At 42.5% G+C, this 19,507-nt stretch overlaps 1 protein-coding gene across 2 annotated transcripts; it reads right to left on the minus strand.

Annotated features, from left to right (window-relative positions):
* Positions 1 to 1,877: 1,877 nt before the first annotated feature.
* On the minus strand, positions 1,878 to 19,431 carry slc38a2 (solute carrier family 38 member 2). Of its 2 annotated transcripts, XM_083757587.1 has the most exons (16): positions 19,105 to 19,431; positions 16,681 to 16,812; positions 15,858 to 15,942; positions 15,598 to 15,713; positions 13,284 to 13,357; positions 12,967 to 13,059; positions 11,936 to 12,008; positions 10,641 to 10,723; positions 10,221 to 10,279; positions 9,270 to 9,455; positions 8,682 to 8,761; positions 7,976 to 8,076; positions 6,152 to 6,276; positions 5,461 to 5,605; positions 5,177 to 5,274; positions 1,878 to 4,233 (listed from the first exon to the last, which is right to left on the minus strand). In XM_083757587.1, exons 2-16 carry the CDS (start codon positions 16,809 to 16,811, stop codon positions 4,108 to 4,110), a joined length of 1,575 nt encoding a protein of 524 aa, XP_083613713.1. In that variant the 5' UTR covers position 16,812; positions 19,105 to 19,431; the 3' UTR covers positions 1,878 to 4,107. The 2 variants fall into 2 exon arrangements, with proteins under 2 accessions (XP_083613713.1, XP_083613714.1); XM_083757588.1 differs by lacking the exons at positions 16,681 to 16,812; positions 19,105 to 19,431 and adding an exon at positions 16,644 to 16,657 and having other exon boundaries at positions 15,858 to 15,944.
* Positions 19,432 to 19,507: the final 76 nt, after the last annotated feature.

Consider the following 19,507-nt stretch of genomic DNA (forward strand, 5'->3'; position numbering starts at 1 on the left):
TAGGCCTATATGGAGGTCTCTGTATATGTGTGTGTCCCTTTTATGAGATCCCTGCATGATGACACCAATAAGAAGTCATAGAGTCTACGTCACAAGCTGCCTGATATTGGGTGCAACAGGTAACCTGACACTGGACACAACACACAGGTACGACTCGCATTGCACTGTTCCCAATGGGCATCGTCTTAGTGATACATTTATAAATACATTATAAACCATTTAATTTGTGATTATTATAAATAACATTTCTGTTACTTCACTGTGACACTGTGTGATTCTATTGACTCAAATATATTCTATATAGGCTACCCTTTTCATTCCTTTTAATTCAAAACAGTCCTGCAAAATTTGAAAGTCAATGTTAGTCAATTTATGGATTATGAAATATCGGACAGATCCGTCTTGAACACATGACTAGAGATACTGTGTAACGATTTGCGGGATTTTTGGACAGAATCTGGAGGAGTAATATCAAAAAAATTGTTTTACTAAAGTCGGCCTCCTGGTGGCGCTATAACAGGCCGTTCTGGAAAATTTGGGGCAGAGGTTCATCGTTGGCATCCAGGGAGTGTGTGTGCAAAATTGACTGGGTTAACGGTGCTGGAGATTAGCTGTACACAGACGGACGGACAGTGCAAAACATACTCTCCCCATGCCTTCGGTGCGGTGGAGACAAATATACAAATGGCTTTCATTAGATGCATTTTGCGTTTTCTCCATCAGGGGGCAGGCTTGTCCAAAAAAATGATAATCCCATCTTGAGTCATGAGTTCAGACTCACACACTGCTTGGGGAATTTTACTGTAATGTTAAAATTGTACATTTGATTGTTTGAAATATGTTTTATATAAAAAACCAGACCAGAGTAAACACTTTTTTTACAGTGTTAAAGGACCACTTCACTTTTCAACCTATCTTCATAATACGTAATTGTCCTCACTAATGTTCATGATAAAGTATTTTCTACTCGGTCTGTGTCTCATAGGAGGGCTGTGGTCAGTTCAGAAAGCTGTCGTCCACCATTGACATGCTAATAGAAACGGTATGCGATAATGGAATCTCACGATAATACAAATATGCCTAACGATGATGTAGTAGAAAATTGTTGTGGTATTTCATCATGAACATTATAGGACAGATTATATGAAGATAGGTTGAAAAGTGGTGAAGTGGTCCTTTAAGTAAAATTCTGGACCCTGGGAGTTTGGGAGTGTGTTATTCAGAATCAAAATTAGCTGTATTGTCACATCAGTTTTACCAGTAACAAAGCTAATGTTTATATTATTTATTGGTGTATTTGGAATATGTTTTATATCAACAAGATCAGTGAATTTGCAACATTTTACGACATTTCTACAGAAAGAGATTGTGGCAGCCATTGCATTCATACTAGTTGATTGCAGTTGTTTCACAACTGATTAACCCTATAGGGCTATATCTTGCACCATCCCTTATTTTATATAGCCGATCTACAAGCTCACAACATGTCGATGTAGATAGGCTAGTTGAACAATTTTATAAAGTTTTTCAAAATAGTAAAAAAAGGCAAAGAAGATAAGGGGTAAGGGGTTTCGAAAGATAGGGCCACTCTCTTTGGGTATAATTAGATACCTACTGAATGCAAACTTTGTAGTTTGTAGTCAAACAGTAGGCCTATTGGTTTTATCTGTGATGTTTTGCTGAGTTTTCTCTGTGTTTAATATCTTCCCAAATCAGGACAGAAGCACCCGAGACTCGGTTTGCGGTTGAGCATTTGACCTGGTTCCCTTTCAAGGTACACACTCACTCACTGACCTGGCACACTGGCACCACCCCCCACCACCACCACAAATCACAATCGTGACACTGTGACCCAAAAAAACCACCAACGCAAGGGGTAAGATGTCAGAGATTATCTTTGACTTTTTTAATTGGACAATAATTACAGGATGTACATAGTGTTTCATTGAAACAAGAGTGTAACACTGGTGGGCGACGCCCTCTCTTTGCTCCTGAGGTCACGAGATGATGGCCGTGGTCACCCTCGAAGATGTGCGCTTGGGTAACGTGGTGGTGTCATACAGTTGGTATAGGATATTACTTTCAGGGGCAGAAAAAGAATTTAAAAAACCAAGGCATGTCTACACAGACTAACTAACCACCGCTGGGTTGGTATATAGCTTCCACAACGAACATGGGCTTTCACAATATCAGCAAAGTGGGCCAACTTAGTCAATGGTATCAGAGACGAAAGCTTGAGGCTAAAAATCAATGAACAGAATAATACACCATCTTCTTTTTTGTTTACACTTCCAATGCGTTAAAATAGCAAAAGAAAAAAAAAACGTCACAAAAAAGCGTATGTACACTTTAAACTCAATAGATATATACATATATATACACATACAATATATAAATATAGTAAAATAGATTAAATTACATTGATTTCATGGTTTTCCATAAATAGTTGGACAATAACAGCTTGAATGATGTATTTTTAAGTTAGCGGTGGAAGCACTGTGAGCCGCCACAAACAAGGTGACAGGCCCGGGACGTGACAAGTTTGTCGAGCAGTCAAAGCCCTCGTCCTCGCCAAGCTCTCAAGTTTTACCGGTGGTACATTTATAAAGCACAAATCTGCAAATCCATATGGGAAAAACACAAAAAACACTGAAAATGTGACGCCGTCCCAAAGCTTTGCGATGGAAGTCGGAAGTCATTTCATGTAACAATCGACAATGTATTTGGTTGTGTGCGGCCTTGCTGCCGGGGAGTAGCCTATAGCCTACATTGTTCCGTGAGTTCCAACAGATAGATACATTATTATAACCACTGCATGTGGTCAAAATCCAAGTATTCTCCCATGAAGAAAAAAACATTTTTTGTACATAATTATCCCCTACTGTAAGGGAGTTGGACCTGGGGGGACGTAAAGACACCTCAGATCTCTATAAAGCTTCATTTATAATCCGTCGCGCAGCAGTGTCGCTTGCCGACGAGAACCCATCGTCATAGCTTGACGATCACGGTTGTTTTTGGCGAGCATCATGCTACGGAGTATAAATTTGGCTTTTAAGCAGTAGTGTTGTTGGCTGCACACACACCTTCCAACATGGTCTTCAGTAGATGATGAGTAAATACAGTTTTGAAGAGACTCCATTCGATATTTCGCAGCTCCCAGTGTTGGGTTGAGAAGGCAGGTTTTTTTGTTGTTGAATGACACTATGCAATTTTACAAGTAAAAGCTGACACTATTTAAGCAAGGTCACAAAGCCTTGGTACAAATACTGATAGGCATTCTAGTGGGCCTAATCCATGACAATGACCATTTCTTCTTCTTCTTCTTCTTCACAAGTGTGCTGTACGGTAAGTGCTTTTCAATATACAAAGATATTTTACAAATACGTTTTTTTTTTTTTTGGCAAAAACAACCAAAAAGAATAACAGAAGGAACTTAATTGCCCTTTGAGTAGAATCTACTTTCAAGTCTATTGCCTCTAGTCAGTCTCTGTCGGGAGGTTCACATTTCTCGTACGGTTAGAATCAGTTGCTGAGCATTTTTTAGATGACAGCCAGTCACAGTTGACACAAACACACACACACACACACACACACACTCACCGTACCTTAATATAAGCTGCAGTTGAATCGCTATGACCAATAAATCGTCCTTGTCCGAGGCACCTTCAATTGTTTTTTGTTTGTTTGCTTTTAAAACGTGTACCATAAACTACAAAAAAAGTAACGTCGAGAGAACAAAAAAAGAACGTAACCGAAGAACAATAACAAAACAAAGAGTTAACCGTAAAAAGGAAAATAAAATAAAACAAGCAAAAAAACACACCATCTTTGTGGTCTAAAAACAGCATACTGTACAAAGTTAGAATACATTCTCTCAGAATGGCATGGTCTATTGCTCAGGTGTTGAAGCTGAGCATTTTGTTTTGTTTTTACTTGTTGTTCAATATTTGTCCTTCTTTCGTGACGTCCTCTCTTCCTCGTCGTGGGGTGCAGTCTTTTATAAGTCTTTAGGTTTTGTTTTTTTAGCAACGTAGCACTGCTTTTAGCACTGCTGTCGCGGCTGCTCTGCCCCAGGCAGGCCAGGCGAGCGGCGGCACCGGGTCACGTTTAGTGTGGGGTCGCGGGGCTGCCGGAGGTTTCCGAGGAGGAGCTGGCGTTGTGTATCCAGTCCAGAATGATGAGCGTCATGCTGCCGATCATCACGAAGAAGCCGCAGATCAGGAAGATGGTGGCCTAGAGAGTGGACCAAAAATAACAACGTCATTATTCCTCTCAATACCTCTCAATATTTCCGACCTCCCATAATTCCGAACTAACACTATCCCAAATCCATAACCCTGACCTCCGTCTTAACCGGCCACATACTGTAGGTCACTAACCCTAACCTCAGTCTTAACCGGCCACATAGGTCACTAACCCTAACCTCAGTCTTAACCGGCCACATAGGTCACTAACCCTAACCTCAGTCTTAACCGGCCACATAGGTCACTAACCCTAACCTCAGTCTTAACCGGCCACATAGGTCACTAACCCTAACCTCAGTCTAAACCGGCCACATAGGTCACTAACCCTAACCTCAGTCTTAACCGGCCACATAGGTCACTAACCCTAACCTCAGTCTAAACCGGCCACATAGGTCACTAACCCTAACCTCAGTCTTAACCGGCCACATAGGTCACTAACCCTAACCTCAGTCTAAACCGGCCACATAGGTCACTAACCCTAACCTCAGTCTAAACCGGCCACATAGGTCACTAACCCTAACCTCAGTCTTTTTTTTTTTTTAAGATATTTTTTTGCGGCTTACGCCTTTTATTGATTTTTTAAGGGACAGATAGTAGGCTGACAGGAAACGGGAGAGAGATGGGGGGATGACATGCGGTAAAGGCCGTGTCGGGTTCGGGAGTCGAACCTGCGGCACACTGCGACTGGATCACCAGTCCGGTGCCCAGACCGTTACGCTACGGCCTGGGCCCCTAACCTCAGTCTTAACCGGCCACATAGGTCGGACTAACGGGAGGTCGGACTTATAAGAATGACCACTATCGGCATAACATGCTGTGAATAGTCACAACATTTGTGTTTAAAAAAAAAATCTAAATCCTGCAAATTCAGTTTCTTAAACATATGCGGTGCCGCGGTTCTATTAGTCTAAAGAACTTTTCATTCTTCTTACCCCAATTTTCTGCACAGACTTCATGGATTCCTTCTTGACCAGTTTGATGTAGAACGCCGACGGCAGGATAAAGATGAGCATGGCTGCAGCCGAGGCACCTGGGTAAGGAAAGGACAGTCGTTTTAACAATGGCATTAGCACACTACAGCGTGATGCAACATACAGTAATGCATTCTCCCTCTGCACTTCAATTCCTCTCCATCACACAGACACACACATCACACACACACACACACACACACACACACACACACAACACACAGATAGATACGCAGACCACTCACCAACGAAGCCAAATATGTCCCTGATGGTGGGGACGAAGATGACCAAAAGGTTGGTTCCGGCCAGAAGGATGATGGTGATTGCGGTGTGACGGACCCAGCTGAACTCCTTGGACGCACACAGCAGGGCGTTGACAGAGGTACGGATCTGGACAAAAGAGACAGAGAAAATGGGTCAGGAGTCTAATTCAGCCATGTATGTATGCTTGTCACTGTGCTATGGAATATACTGAAATATAGACTGTACGGTATTATTATGATTTCATAAATTGAGAATAATAAGTAAAAACTAGAGAGTCCTAGACCACACATTACAGATGTTTTGAACAATATAAATATTGTCATAAAGTGCTAAATCACTTCTACTTGGAGGTCACCAACATGTCCGTACATGGACAAATGTGTCCGTGGCAAAGACTTGGTCTTGTCCGTGCCAAATTTTAGATTTTATTTTATTTGGATTCTACAAAATGTGTCAAAAAGGTGATTTGTGACACATTTCTCTCGGCGTGGCCAGGCTAATATTTCTGCGTAGAAAGAAGTCTCACTTTGAATAATGGGCCCTGATTTGTCACCCACAACTCTGGGGTGAGCCAGACCAATCTCAACATGGATTATTTTTGTCCTGTGGCATTTGTCTGGTTTCCAGGCTACTACTTACGGGGAACAGTGAGGTGAGGGAGGGCGTACTTACGGGGAACAGCACCACGGGGACAGTGAGTGTGACGGCGGTGAGCACGGCCAGGCGAACGATCAGCAGGATCACACCGGTCCCTTTCACCTTGGAGTAAGTATGGAGCAGCTCTGGCTCCACTTTCACTGCACGGGAAAGGGAGAGGAGAGACAGACAGACAGACAGACAGACAGGCATAGAGAGACAGACGTCACAAGATGCCCTCTGGTGCGTTCACATGGGCAGATGCAAAGAAGATACAGACTACCATTCATAGTCAATGGAAGCCAGTGACATCAAGATACAAAGATACATCCAACATTTGTAGCTGCTGCAAAAAATATAAGCTAGTTGAAGAGATATGCCAGGGACGCCCCATAAGAGAAGATTTGTACAACTCTAGCAGTGATTCTTTTCCTGTGGCATTTTAATTTCAAGGACCCCCCCCCAGACAGACCTACCGAGTTACAGACCTATAAAGGTTTATTTGGCTCCTAAGTCCTAACTATCTATCATTTATCTGTGGACCCCCTGGAACTCCCTCAAGGAACCCTAGGTTCTACGACACATTGTTGTTGGTTTGGAATGAAACTGTCCTCGTCAGAGCTAGATTAAAACATGGATGAGTGTGTCCCATCCGGACAACGGCATCTACAGTCTGTAAAGCTTAATTATCTGGCAAATATTATTTTTTCCCCCTGTGATTATCTAATTTATTTCCAACTGGTACCCTACATGCAGTGTACTATACTTGACCCTGGCTAAATAAGTTATCGTTTTCCATCAGCTATCTTGGGTCAAGTTGGGTGTACTTGTGAGTTTCTCACGAACACCAGGTTTTTTCCCCACTTTGTCGGCTGAGAACGTATTATTTCTCTTCCTCCTCACTATCTGACCTTGCATAACCAGTTTACATTTCTAGGAACACGTCTGCACACACGTACAGTATCACGATGTTCCTGCCACAACAAACACCCGCAAAACGCCACACAGCTCACAAGCACATCACGGGCACAGCTGTTTTATTATCACATCAGGCTTACATAACAGACACACCCCCACACACACACGCACGCACACACACACACGCACGCACGCACACAGTCCCCAAAACATTTGGAAGAAGCTACTGATATCCTTTTTTTTTGTTTACTTTGGAACCCATTGTGACTCCTGCAAACTTTGTCTGACGTTTTGCAATCGGGTCGTTTCAAGGACAGCCGAATGTGGCCGAATGTGACCCGTACATTGGAGGGAGTCAATGAATCTACTACACTACACTTCCTAAAGTGTTGGCATTCGTCCAACACTATGTGAAGCTGCTTCAATAATGTATGAACACTGATAGTGGTCCACTGGTTCAATATCGTATACATATGTAGTACACTGGTTCTCAAAGTGGGGTCCTTAAGTTGACGCGTTACAGGTTTAAACAGGGTTTCAATACTTAAGGCCTATTTATTATTTCAGTTTGTTTGGGCACGCTGTGAACTTATAGATCGGATATTTTCAAATAATGTTGTCAAAATAATGTTGACAAATCTTCTATGGGGGTCCCTGCCACAAAATCATTATTTGAACACTGAGCAACACTGGTATAGGATGCTTAATCATAAAAATATTATATATTATATTTGATCACTCTTAACTGCTAATGTGATGTCACATCAATCATCTACTGCTCCCGATAGTTTGGATGGCTTCAATGCAGATTACAACATTTCATGTACAGTATGTGCAAAATGTACAGTGACACATTCTCTTTCTTTTCCTTTTCATTTGAGCTGCATTTTTTTTAAATTCTTTTGCAGTTTGCAGTGCTTTTGTAAGAAGAAGAAGACTCACGGTTGAAGGTGAGGTATCCGAACAGCGCTGCCAGCAGGTACATGATGAACATGGACAGGAAGGATACGTTGGCGACGCCCTGCATCTTTCTGCGGGAGCGACTGGAAGAGGTGAGAGGAGAGGAGATGGAAGGGAGAGGTTTTAGCCCATTGAGACCTGGAACGCATCTGTGTCACGTTTAGCTTTCAACCACTTTAAAACATTATTTTATACTTTAGCTGTTGAAAAATAGCAGATCACAAGCTCAAATCTACGAGCTTGTGGATTTGCAATTTTTGAAAATGTGCATATCTTTGAATATATATTCTTTATATAGCAAACGTTTTTAACTCATATCTTTGCTTCTGGGGGGGGGGGGGTCCCTGAAACAACATATTTTCAGATGGGGTCGGCGGCCAAATACATATATTTTTTGGGGTCCTTGGCATGAAATAGTTCGAGAACCACTGATATAGAAACAGGTTTTTCCAGACAAGACATTTGTAGAATATGGTCTCAGATGGTCTCGATAGGTTAGACTCAACACTTTCCTGTTGTCTAACTAGAAGGTTGCCTGTGACGTCCAACTATTGTTTGAAAAGCAAACGCACACACACACACACACACACACACACACACACACAAAGCTAGTAATGTTTGGGTTTGGGTAAGGATGTGTGTGTGCGTTTGCGTGCATGCGTGCGCTAGACAGGAAAAAGACACTCACTCTTTCAGTTCCTCGTACATGGGCAGGATGGCAGGGTGGCAGACGAAGGCGAATGTCAGGATGGGCACTGCGTACACGGTCTGAAACAAAGCAACAACGACCATACAGTATAAAATGTCAGCCACAAAGTCGAAGATGAAGTGTACAGACGACTCGTCATGTAACGTAATCCGTGTTACAAAGAACAATGGATACGTTTTCAACGGCCTCCAAAATAACACGATATCGCTGTGTGTTACACGTTGCAACACGTCTGTCACACAGCGACGTTTCTGACACGAGCTTGCACCTCGGGGGAGCTTTGCTGCCTGAGAGTTACCCGAGATATTTTAAACTTTAGCTGTTGAAAAATAGCAGATCCACAAGCTCATACAGGCTTGTGGATCTGCTATTTTTTTTCTTTATCGTGAAAATGTAGCGCAAATCTTTGAATATATACTGTATTCTTTCACAGCAAACGTTTTAACTAAAATATTTGCTTCTGGGGAGGTCCCTGGAACAACATATTTTCAGATGGGTGGGGGTCTGTAGCCAAATACGAGCAACGTTTCTGACACAGGCTTGCACCTCGGGTGGAACTTTCATTACCTTAGAGTTGTAGACAAAGTATTTTGGCGTGCAGCAGTCGTCGATGTAGTCCCCCACCGTGGTGTTGAGTATGGACATGGACATGGTGGCGTTCACTACTTCACACACTACTTCACTTGATTTGCTCAACGTTGAGTTGTCCACACTCTCAAAAGGGCACGGGATCTGGAACTTCTTGTAAATGACCTACACACACATGAAGGACAGGACATCGTTGAGTTCAATATAGCTACTGTTTTGTATATTATCTAAGCAAAGACATTTCTGCATATCTCTACATTCTTCAGGAAATTAAGAAAACCTTCATCAAAGTCGGTATTGTGACTTTATATAGGTATTGCCAATTACTTGCATGAGATGGGGAGAGGTGATGGAGTTAGCTGCTTTAGCAGACAGTTTGAGGGTCCAATGGAGTTAAGAGCGTTTGTCTAAAGTGTTCTTTACTACTTTCCATTGGTTCAATATTTTTGAAACTTCAGCTCTTTGCAACGTGTCGCAAGCTTGTAGATCTGCTATTTTCCAAAGATTTTAATACATTTTGAACACTTGTGAAATGGGACATTCTGCATAATGAGTACTTTTACTTTTGGTACTTTAAGTACATTTTGATGCAAACAACTTTAACTCAAGTCCATTTTGAATACCAGACCTTTACTTGTAACAGAGAATTTCTACATTGCAGTATTGACACTTGAAAACATTTGAGTACTTTTTCCAACATTGTTAACCTGCCAATGCACCCCCCCACCCCCCCGCCCTCACTCTGACGAATCCACGTCTAATATGTGACATCACAGGAAAAGCATGGTCAGACAGACAAGTGAGCTAATAACACGCCACTTCCTATTTATCATCGGTCGCCATGGCAACCAAGAGGACGGGACGCACACAATGCAGTGCGTGCGTTGAGTGTGCGTTGCGTGCATGTGAGCATGGAGGGTCTTTACTCACCACAATCACAAAGAACACCATGCAGAGGAGGGAGAACCCGCTGGTGTAGCCCAGGTATCCTGAAGGAGAGAGACGAGAGAGAGAGCGTTCGTTAAAACGGCAGCATGCTGTGAGAGAGAGGGCAGCGCTACATTTTCAAGAGAATACTTGCATTCTTCTTTTTTACTAGCCCCAAAGTGTTTTATTTTTATCGCTTAGGCTACCACACTCCAACCCATTTACAGGTTTTGCACACACACACACACACACACACACACACACACACACACACACACACACACACACACACACACACACACGTGTTGCTTCAGCTGCCTCGCCCCCTACACAAGTATTTACACAGGCATCCGCTTTGTGTAACTCTGATGCAAGCATGTGGACACACACACACACACACACACACACACACACACTGCTTACCTAGGTTCTTCAGTAGTGAGAGGGGCAGAATAATGATCACGGTCACAATCAGCACCAAATAGTCTCCATTAGTGTACCATTCACTGTAACATACACAGATATATAACATTAGTGTACCATTCACTGTAACATACACAGATATATAACATTAGTGTACCATTCACTGTAACATACACAGATATATAACATTAGTGTACCATTCACTGTAACATACACAGATATATAACATTAGTGTACCATTCACTGTAACATACACAGATATATAACATTAGTGTACCATTCACTGTAAGTAACATAGACAGAACAACAACAGCATGTCAACCTACCATCCCTATTCATAACAATATTTACCCATTTAGACCTGAGGCCTAGGTTTTCTGAAAAACCTATGTTTCTATGTCAGTGGTGCTTTTTCATGTTAAGGACCCCCAGAATTATCTGTATTTGGCTGCGGACCTCCCCATGTGAAAATATGTAGTTCCAGGGACCCCACCGCCAGAATAAAATATTTTAGTTAAAAACATTCGCTCTGAAAGAATATATATTCACACATTTGCGACACGATTTACATTAGCTATTTGTCAATAGCTAATGTATAACATAATGCTTAGAACACCAAAAGGGGTTCCCGTCCTTTTGCGTTTCGACTGGTAATGATAGGCAAACATTGTGCTTGTAGCTCAAACCAGCCGAAACGTGTCGGCTATTATGTCTACAAATGTCACGTTCCCACGATTCCTCCCACTTGTATATCCTTTTCTGTCTTGTATTTCATTTTAAATCTAATTCCGGCATTTAGTTGGAAAGAACATATCCATGGAGATAAAAAAGAATGCTGCAGTGCACGCAAAAAAAAGAAGAGAGAGAGAGAGAGAGAGAGAGAGAGAGAAAAGCACTTAGGGGGTGGTACTGTATGTGCGCTGGCAGGAAAACCACATCAATGTTTCATGGCGGGACTGAGGTCTCTTAGTGAGCTCATCCTGGGCTCTGTCTCCATGCTGGTACTTCCAGATGCCTCCTTCTAAAAGGAGCCTTTGAGCGAGCCGCTCCGAGTGCCCCCCACCCCACCCCACCCCACCCACCCCTCCTCGCCTCCCTATCCAAACGGAGGGACAACAAAGACGCTGCTTCACCTTCCAACATGCGCCGCTCGGTACTCGAAAACAACTCGCGGCCATTTTGCCGGGCGGGCACTCTTTTTTATTTCACTTTGTGCGCTCGACATTTACCCAAAAGACACGTACACGAACAACACACACACACACACACACACACACACACACATAATCACTTACTCTTTGGCTCCTGTGAAGGATATGATGACAATAGGGAGCTCATATTTGACAATGTAGAGGTAGCTTGACATGGCTGCAAAACAAGAAACAATGGCACCACGGTTAGTTTGTATAATTCACGAGACAGCGTGGTGTCAGCATGTCGTTATATACAGGGCATTAAATTCTCAAGCGTTTCAGAATTATTTTCAAAACTCTAACATACAAAGCTCACAACATATTAGAGGGGAAAACACGGTTTCTGAGGTGGTGGAACACAGAATAAATATAAGCGCCGCTGATATATTTGGCAATATAAGGCTAAGTTGCTCCGAGGGACATTCTTGACACAAGCATGTGGTATGACTCAGGCGTTTTATGGGAAGCCACGTCGTTCACCCGAAAACACAGCTTTGACATCACTGGCTGGGATCTCTGGCATGTTTTCCCCCCTCCCAACCGATCCATTTTAGACAGACATAATATCCATTCGCATAAACATACTGGGACCTTTACTGTAAATAAGCTAGGAATAAGTTAGGAATACAAAAAATAGAGAAGCACATTGTGGAGGATGAGAAGAAATGGAAGTTGAGTGGAAAGTACATTTACTCAAGTACTGTACTTAAGTAAAACTTAAGTGTTACTGCACTTTTACTTGACTGGAGTATTTCCAAATTCCAGTACTTTTACTTCTACTCCACCACATCTCGGATCCAAATATTGCGGGTCCCTTGCGGGTCCATTTGGTTTCATTTTACACTCCCAAGAGTTAAATTATTCAATTAGTGAATGTAGAAGAATTGTTATTGTTATTTTGCGTTTGCCTGTTATCTCTCCTATGGTACCCGACTGTACCAGTGCCACATCAATAAACCATGGAATTGTGGACAAAATCTTATCCGACGATATAGAAAACATTCATTAGTTTGGGTCTGAGAGGATAAATGTCTTCAAATGGTCATTCGTGGCTCAAATGCCAAATAAATAATGGACCTTGGTATGCAAAAACCACTGGGTTAGTTCAGACGCAGGTTAGACTCAATTCTCACCTCCAATGTTCTGCATGGTGATGGAGATGGAGGCGGCCAGCTTCCCCGTCATGCCGAAGGCTTTGTAACCAAGCTCTTCATACACCAGTGACTCTGTCAGTGTCCAAAGACACAAAAAATAAAAAATAAACGTTAAAAAGTCATTCATCCTTAATTTCACTCTGAGAGTGCACACAGGATTTTACTAAAGTACCGGTATATACTATAAACACATAAACACACGTACTAATGATTGTAATAGATTGTTAAGACACATTTGACACACACACACACACACACACACACACACACACACACACACACACACACACACTCACCTCCTTCACTGGCTGTCTTCAGCAGCAAGTGCACTGAATATAGAGAGAAGATCGCAACAGAAACCAGGAGAATCCTGTAACGAAACAATAATAAAAATACTATGATTTAGTGTGACATTCGATGAAAATCACCACACGAACCCACATGAACACTTCACACATAACGAGCACAGGTTTGTGCTGATCGAGCACGAAGCGGCGCACGGCGGCCCCTTATTATTACAGCGGTGTCAACATTTCGCACTCGAGGGCTAATCCTGTACCGTCCCCTCCATCGATATACTGGAGACCCATTGAAGTGCAAGGCCAGTTCAATAACAAATGTATTGTTCTAACCCACGGTAAACAAACACAACGACAACAGACCACACCCAAGGTCAGCTGTAGTCCTTCGGTTTCACATTTCTGTACATACTTCTTGTCGGCAACCCGTGCTTCACACATGTCCTGTACTTTGATGTGAAAGGTAATACACCCCCTCCCCCACAGCTACTGGATAGGAGATTTTATGGAATCATGTGTGCTATAAAACTGCAACGTATTATTATTATTTTTTCTTATGTAACACACAGACGGCCCAGTGTAAATGACCTTCACACGGTCAGTCTTTCATCCGCGATCATCTGATCATCAGCGCAAAAGAATCAACCTTGTGCGTCACAGTTATGATACAAACTGCATCGGTAAACGTTAACAGGACAATGGACACCCCCCTCCCTCCCCCACCTCTCCTCTACATTTTCCTGGGAATGAGCACTGAATGAAAACTAATCTCCCAGAAATTTGAGCCACCACGGGGCAAAATAATACAGACGCACTGCACCTCCTGGGAATTTGCAGTAAGCGTGTGCGCGGCACAATGCGAGGGATCCAAACACGGGGCCACTGGAAAACCACGGCCACCTGAAGGTCCGAGGCTTTGTCGGCCGTGCTCAGCTAGCCACGATCTAAACCCGCCTCTGACTTATACTACATCATTTCTATCTTATCGCCCCGGGTGCAGTGCCAGTGACCGATCAAATACACCCAGGGCGACCTTAAAAGAAAAGTCAATTTGTTCTCTTGTGTGTGAGGCAGATTGCTAGCGGCCACCATGAGACCTTTTAAATAGTTAGGAATGTTGACATAATATCCCCCTGAACTACTGTATTTGTCTTTTCTTTGAGAACTTCCGTATGGAATAGCTTCTGAGCTATACAGAAGCCCCTAATCTCCTGCCCTACATTTTGAAACGTTCCTAAATTCAATGGTCTCTCAACATGGAACTTTTCCATGAGGCGACGGCCCCTCCCAAACTCGGTGAGAGAGAGAGAGAGCCCTAATTAGAGTTGGCGGCTGACAACTGGCCGGGCCAGCCGTTGGCTCCATTCATGATCTCATGTGCGAAGCATGGACTGTACCACCGTACCTCTTGGGCTAATTTGTATAACTCTGGCTCCAATGCAGCGGGGGGATTACGGCCACTAAGCGGCTTCCCCTCTCTCTCTCGGTGGTGCTTTGTGCGTGACTCGTTGTATGCCCCCCTGGCCACACGTCCGTCGAACCGCACACTGCTCACATTACCTCTCCTGGTGTTTGTAAACACGACCACATCGAGGGGAACGCGGAAAATTCAAGAGTACATTGCGTTTGGAAAGTAAAACATCCCTGGACACTAACTGGTGACCACCCTGTGGTTTGCTTGAGCACACAGAGAGTGAATCAGGTAAAGGTCTTAAGAGGGAGTAAGCTGATTGTGTTAGAGTACGGTAGTAGTAACACCTCGCTGACCCTACTATACACACTTCACTATATTATTAGTGCACTTCACTAAGAGTGCACTGGTCACCAAACAGTGGGTTAAGGGACCCGTTTGTGGAACCTTTATTTTTCATTTCCTGCATTTTGTTTTGTATTATTATTATTTCAAAACATTTTCAAATTCATTACCGGAAAAGCAAACATTTTCATGAAACAAAATTAAATGATTTCTTTTCAGTAATTTCATGAAGAAATCAAAGACAAATCTTAATAAATTCCATAAATTAGAAAACAAATATTTAAGAAGTAGTGAAAATAGCCGATCTACAGCTTGTAGATCTGCTGTTTTCAATATTTTGAGTCAAAGAGCTAATTTCACTTTGGGGTCTCGACCTGAAACGTTTGGGAACCCCTGATCTAATACAGCGCAATTCACCATAGTGTAAAAATGCATGTTGTGCCCAACAGGGGGCGCTCTGTAGAAAACACCCAGCGAACACATCATTTGGATGTGATAGTCTCACTGGAAAGTTTTAGATGTGTGTGTTTATTATTTAAAGATGTATATACTCACACAAAGAGTGCGATGCCAGTGTTGGCCATGGCATAGGACAGACCCAGGATGCCGCTGCCCATGATAGCGTTTCCGAGGTTGAAGACTGACATCCCGAAGGACGCAGTGCCCTGGTGCTGGAGGGAGCGCCAAATCACATTAGAACAAGCAGTGCAAGTAGAATAATGTGGTTTTATAACATTTGCTAAACTGTTAAAAACATTACAGAGGGTGACAGTGCACTTATATAAAAACGTTAGAGAGAATGACAGTGCACTTACATATTCCGTCTCATACTTCTTCTTGCCAAGGTTTTGCCCCGGAAGGAAGTTCTGGTTCTCGGCATCGATGTCAGGGTGGTATTGGCTATTAACATGCGCACACACACACACACACACACACACACACACAAAGACAGCATAAACACGACAGCTTAGCTTTTTTTTTTTTACATACAATTTAGGCATTTAGCAGACGCTCTTACTCCAGAGCCACTTTTACAGTAAGCAAGAACAACACCAGGTAATGCTTCAAATGCATAGAAATGGCCATCAAGGATCAGAGGTAAACTAAGAAGCCAACATGCATCTGACAGTACAATGAAACTATAAGTATAGGCTACACTATAGAATGCTATGTCTACATCTAAATGTGACATTATGTTGGAATTGTGTGGTTTTATATTTTTTGGGCACAGGAACCGGGCTCAGGTGTACCTGCTCAGAGTACTAGAGATGTCCCGATAGTGTATCGGTATTTGTCATATCGGGTCATATCGGTATCTGCGAACATGCCAGTCTAAGCACCGATCCGAAGCAGGGGTAAGGGGTTGACACAATGTCAGGTAAATAAAATGTTGGGGCATGTGGAGTTTGCTTTCGAGTTGCCAAAACTGCAAGTGCACATTTGAGTGAGGAGTCGGCTATAAACACAACACGAGATATATAGCTAGATAGCTATAAACATAACACGAGATCACAACACTGGTATCTGTATTTGGTATCGGCTAACACAGAAATTGTGTTATCGGGATTGGATCGGGAACTAAAACAATCAGGACATCCCTAGCTCAGAGGGATCTTTTTAGGAACCGGGCTCAGGTACCTGCTCAGAGGGATCTTTTTAGGGCAGTCCTGGTGGTACGTGTACTCATTGCTGTTGGAGCTGCAGCTGCTGTCTTCATCTGGATTGATGTTGAAGCTACTCATCTCTGTCTTGATAGTAGGTTGTTTCATCCTGGATAGACACGTAAAAATGAGGTTCTTTCATGCTGTTATACACGTAAAAATGAGGTTCTTTCATGCTGTTATACACGTAAAAATGAGGTTCTTTCATGCTGCAGTTATGCACGTAAAAATGAGGTTGTTTCATGAATTGAGGGGCCCTCTTGTCATGGCACATCTCATTCCGGCCAATAACAATTTGTGTCATGTCATCATCATGACACTATGACATAAAATTGTCCATTCATTGTTAATGGGAATGTTTGTGTAGGACAAAGTTTGTGCACAATTGCACATTATACAGTACACCAAAAGCTGGACATAGGAGGGGCTAGCGTCCCACAAAAATGAGGAAGGTGAATAATAATGAAGTCGGTTCATCTGGGGGTGCGCTGTTTGTCTTAACGTGTTTTAGAAGTGGTGTCTGGGGACCCCCAGGGGTCCTTGAGAAGGGAGTTCCAGGGGGTCCCCAGCTAGGATTTGGAACCAAATGGACCCTTATATGGGTCTGTAACTCTGAGAGTGTGCAAATTGAATAATTTTTACAGTCTCAGAGTTAAATGAACATTGACTTTTTTTTTTTGCTTTTTACAATATACACATTGGGGTCCCAGAGATAGAAATGCCATTAAATGGCGGTCCGTAGCCTAATTCAGGTCATACTGCGGGGTCCTTGAAATTAAAATGGCTGAGAGTCACTGCTAGAGCCCAAATCTTCTCAATATGGGGGGTCCCTGGCATATATTTTCAAATGTGTCAATTTGGGGGTACCACTGTTTTTTAGACTATATGCCACCGTTCCAGACCTGCGTCATGCACCTATATAATATCTATGATAATATGCAGACTGTTAGCCCTCTTAGAATAATCAATATTATACAGAGCGGAGCCGCAGCCCACCTCATAAATCTGACACCACGTGACCACCGCGTTTTGGAAGGAGGGGGGTGACTCATCGGCAGTGGAAAAATACCAGAGAGCCGGCATCTGACTCTATACCGCGCATCTCACACACACAGACAGCGTGCATGACATGAGACACACACACACACACACACACACACACACACACACACACACAAAAACCGCATTGTGTGGCTCCATTGACTTTGCGCTCAAAATATAGGCTAATCCGAGACGAAGTCTCGCACACATATTTCATTTCAGTGTCTAAAGTCAAAGTGTAGCCCATATAGGCTCATTCGTTTATTATTATTTAAATATAATAAAATAAATATAGCATTGACGCCCCTCTCACAGCTAGGGCGTGAACTCCCCAAATGTCAATAAATGGAGTTTAGTTTTTTATTTGTTTTAGGGCCTATACTGTCTGTCAGCAAAGGGATAGGCTATATTATAGCCTATATAAAAGACCTCAAAGATGGCTTTAATGACATTATTTCCACGTCTGGTTCCACAGATGGAAACAATGGCACGTGCTCCTTTATTATGGCCTGGGCAATGATGCTTCTCTCTGTCGTTTTCCGCAGAGCCGGTGCTCTTTACATTTCAGTTCTCTGACTCCAATATTTATTGAACTTACAACATCGATATTTACACGCAAGACTTTATCAATATTATCATACACTCATCATATCACTTATGAAGCTATAATAGGCCTGTACTCTTCATTTCTGAGGATCTCAGATAGGCGACACTGCAGCATCACTGTCATTTAGACTAATTATTTATTTATTTAGTTGAACGAGCGTCTAATGGCCTATAAACTCTCTCTAATGTAGGCCTACTACAACATAGCTGGCCTATTAAAAAAATAGGCTTACACTGTTACACAGCACAGCACCACCATGCCTATTGAAATAATAAGTCCCAATTAAAGATAATAACCATTTGTATATAGAGAGAACATGTCGTCTAGCCTGATTGCCGGGCCAATAGCTGGTAGCTATAATGGTCTGAAATGACACTGTATGTATTGTATAGGCTGTGTGAGGTTATGTAAGGTGATATGTTTTAAAACCAGGCCGTAGATAAAGATAAAATTATGTATTTTAGGCCGTGTATACGTGCATTATAACGTTATTGCTTATTATAACCAATTAAGGGGATACACGCGTTTCCTCCTAATATATAGCCGGTGTAATGTTGACACACAGTGTGTGTGTGTGTGTGTGTGTGTGTGTGTGTGTGTGTGTGTGTGTGTGTGTGTGCGTGCATGCGTGTGCGTGTCTGTGTGTGTGTGTGTGTGTGTGTGTGTGTGTGTGTGTGTGTGTGTGTGTGTGTGTGTGTGTGTGCGCGCGCGCGCGCGTTGTCAGTGAGTGAGCTGATGCTGCCGGTAACTTACCTTTGATGAAATGGGGAGGGTCTGAGTGTAAATTCCTTGTGATCAAAACGCAGATGATCGATCAGACAAACTCTTTGAAGAAAAAAATGTTCCAAAAAAAGCTTTATTTATTTTTTATTTTTTACTTTAAACGCATATATTTACAAATAACGACCAAAATTACATCTATGTATTTCAATGGATTAAAAGAAAAACAGGCTTCTTCAAGTAGGCTCTATTTATAACTCAATACAATAAGACTATAGGCACAACAGGAATGATGTGATCGTAAAAAAGCGTTAAAATTCCTCCAGAACAGAAACAGTGTAGATGCTGCGGTGATGTGAGTCCGTTGAATGATGAGCAGTTGTCTGAATACAGGAAGGGTTGGACGAGACTCTTTATACCTCACCGTCACAAGCTG

This window comes from Protomyctophum parallelum, assembly GCF_964188405.1.
Source record: "Protomyctophum parallelum genome assembly, chromosome: 22".
Lineage (NCBI taxonomy): Eukaryota > Metazoa > Chordata > Actinopteri > Myctophiformes > Myctophidae > Protomyctophum > Protomyctophum parallelum.

Bases quoted from the DNA above. Each gene is read 5' to 3' on its own strand.
- slc38a2 (XM_083757587.1), bottom strand. From the start codon at position 16,811: ATGAAACAACCTACTATCAAGACAGAGATGAGTAGCTTCAACATCAAT. The intron at 12,009-12,966 runs GTGAGAATTGAG...CTTGTTTTGCAG, and splicing joins CACCATGCAGAACATTGGAG to CCATGTCAAGCTACCTCTAC. The intron at 10,724-11,935 runs GTAAGTGATTAT...TGTATGTTACAG, and splicing joins TCCTTCACAGGAGCCAAAGA to TGAATGGTACACTAATGGAG.